At 51.9% G+C, this 2,068-nt stretch overlaps 1 protein-coding gene across 1 annotated transcript; it reads right to left on the reverse strand.

Moving 5' to 3' along the window:
• Positions 1-1,266: 1,266 nt before the first annotated feature.
• LOC120039081 (aerolysin-like protein) lies at positions 1,267-1,825 on the reverse strand. The gene has a single exon (XM_038984611.1). It carries the CDS (start codon positions 1,804-1,806, stop codon positions 1,267-1,269), a length of 540 nt encoding a protein of 179 aa, XP_038840539.1. The 5' UTR covers positions 1,807-1,825.
• Positions 1,826-2,068: the final 243 nt, after the last annotated feature.

Genomic DNA, 2,068 nt, shown 5'->3' on the forward strand with positions numbered 1-2,068 from the left:
CCTGCTGTGCATCTGGTATATGCCATTGGCTTGGGCTAGTGTAAGAGTGGGTGTTGGGCCTGTTTTCCTACTCACGGCCTGGGCGTATGTGTGACTTCCATGTTGAGGCCCTCTTTACGGGGGTGGGGTGCATGGGTGGGCAGGAGTGGCATAGGTCTGATCTGAGGGGCCTAAATGGGGTGTGGGCATGGTTGACTTGGGGGTGAGTTGATTGGTTGGGGTGGGGGTGTGTATGTGGCTGGTGGTGTTGTGGTCTGGATGTAGGTCCTCTCGGTGTGGGTCCTCTATGTGTAGGTCCAGGGGGGATCCCACAGGTCTGGGAGAGTGTCTCGCTGGTCTGGGCAGGGTGTCAATTAATCTGTTGCTCCTGTGTGAAGTGTTGGGGCTGCGTTTGAGAGCCATGTCCTTTAGAGTCCGTGCGAAGGTGGGCACTGCTGCCTTGTATAGGTGGACCTGGTCATAGAGGCTGTTCAAGTCCAGGGTGGAGTGGTGGGTCAGGAAAACATTTGGTTTTGAGGCACAGTGACAGGAAATACTTGCGGTTACCCGCTGTTTGGTAGCAGGGTGGAAGTCTTTTCGTGGTAGCAGGATGGAGATAACCACTTGTGCATTGGGGAAAGAAGAAGAAGCATTTTCAATCACTCCCTTCAGTGCTGTGGCCCCCCTTTCCTGCTGTGTTCTCAGGTCGTTTGTGCCTGTGTGTATTATTATGTGGCTAGGTGATCCTAGTTGGTCCTCAAACAGAAGGTCTAGGGCGCGCTGGGTGTTTGGACACCTGTTTGGGAAAAAGTTTTTTTTCTTGTATATATTTCCCATTTGAGTCTATAAGGAGTCCAATCTGTGTCTTGTGTATGTCCTCAGTGGGTGTGGGGGGGGGTTGTCAGGAGGCCTGGCAGGGTGGCTGACATGGGGGTGCTCAGAGGGGATGAGATCCCCTGGGCTTGGGGTTCTTCATTTGTCTGTTTTGCTGTGATGTCGACGCTATGGTCAGGGTCTGGTGTGGACTGTTCTGCTGTGGTGTCGAGACTTTTGTCGGGAGCTGAGGTGGACTGTTCTGCTGGCTTCTCTGCGGGGGTGGCCACCTCTCTAGTGGGTTGATCTCTGTCACACACCATCCCCTCACCCTCTCCTCCAGCAGTCTGATCCTCTCCTCTAGTGCTCTGTTCTTCTCCTGCTCTTGCTTTTTATATTGTTGAAGTTGTCTCCCCACAGTCCAGCGTGCAGATATGTCTCTCTCCACCTCCAGCTCTCTGGGTCTGGTTAATGTTAGAGCATCGGTAGAGTTTTCCTGAGCCGTCTACACACATCTATAAAAGAGCTTACCTGGGGTTTGAAGAGGGACAGGTTGGCATACTCCATGTTGGTCAGCACGGACGACTTGATGGGGTTGATGAAGAGGAAGCCCATACGTTCAACGGCCAAGCCAGACCTGCCCTCCAGCACCAGGCAGATTCCAGACCCCACATCTACGGTGTACTCAGTAATCAGTGGCCAGCTGGTCGTTTTTTCAAAGAACTGACGGTTTTCACTCGTCGTGAACTTGATGGCACCCAGACGTGTGCCGGCGCCGTTATCCCACAGCGACAGCTTTGTGATGCGCTCGCCGAGGTTGAACTCAAACTCATTGAAAGTGTTCTCATCTCCAAAAGTCGCCACTTTCCCGTCGGTCAGCTCCGCCCGCACAGCTTTGACCTGCGAGCCTTCCACCGCCACTCCAATCTTCTTGAGGGTGGCACCGTTGTCCATGCCATGGAAATGAAATGAACTGCCTCCTTGACCACCGATCAAATGCAGTGTGGTTGCCATGTTGAGTGTGTGTGTGCGTCATGTAACCTGAAATACAAATTTGTACAGATACATTTTAAAAACCTCCCAACTCAAAGGAGATCTGATTCAGACATTCAAAGCACCAAAAGAACATTAAGGAACAAGATGAAAGGATCAAACAATAACCAAGGGATATAATGACTCATGGTAGGAACTAGAGGTCAAGCAACACATCAGTCTAGGGCAGGGCTCTCTAACCATGTTCCTGGAGAGCTACCCTCCTGTTGGTTTTCACTCCAGC

This window comes from Salvelinus namaycush, unplaced genomic scaffold, assembly GCF_016432855.1.
Source record: "Salvelinus namaycush isolate Seneca unplaced genomic scaffold, SaNama_1.0 Scaffold2516, whole genome shotgun sequence".
Lineage (NCBI taxonomy): Eukaryota > Metazoa > Chordata > Actinopteri > Salmoniformes > Salmonidae > Salvelinus > Salvelinus namaycush.

Coding starts and splice junctions, on each gene's coding strand:
- LOC120039081 (XM_038984611.1), bottom strand. CDS start 1,806: ATGGCAACCACACTGCATTTGATCGGTGGTCAAGGAGGCAGTTCATTT.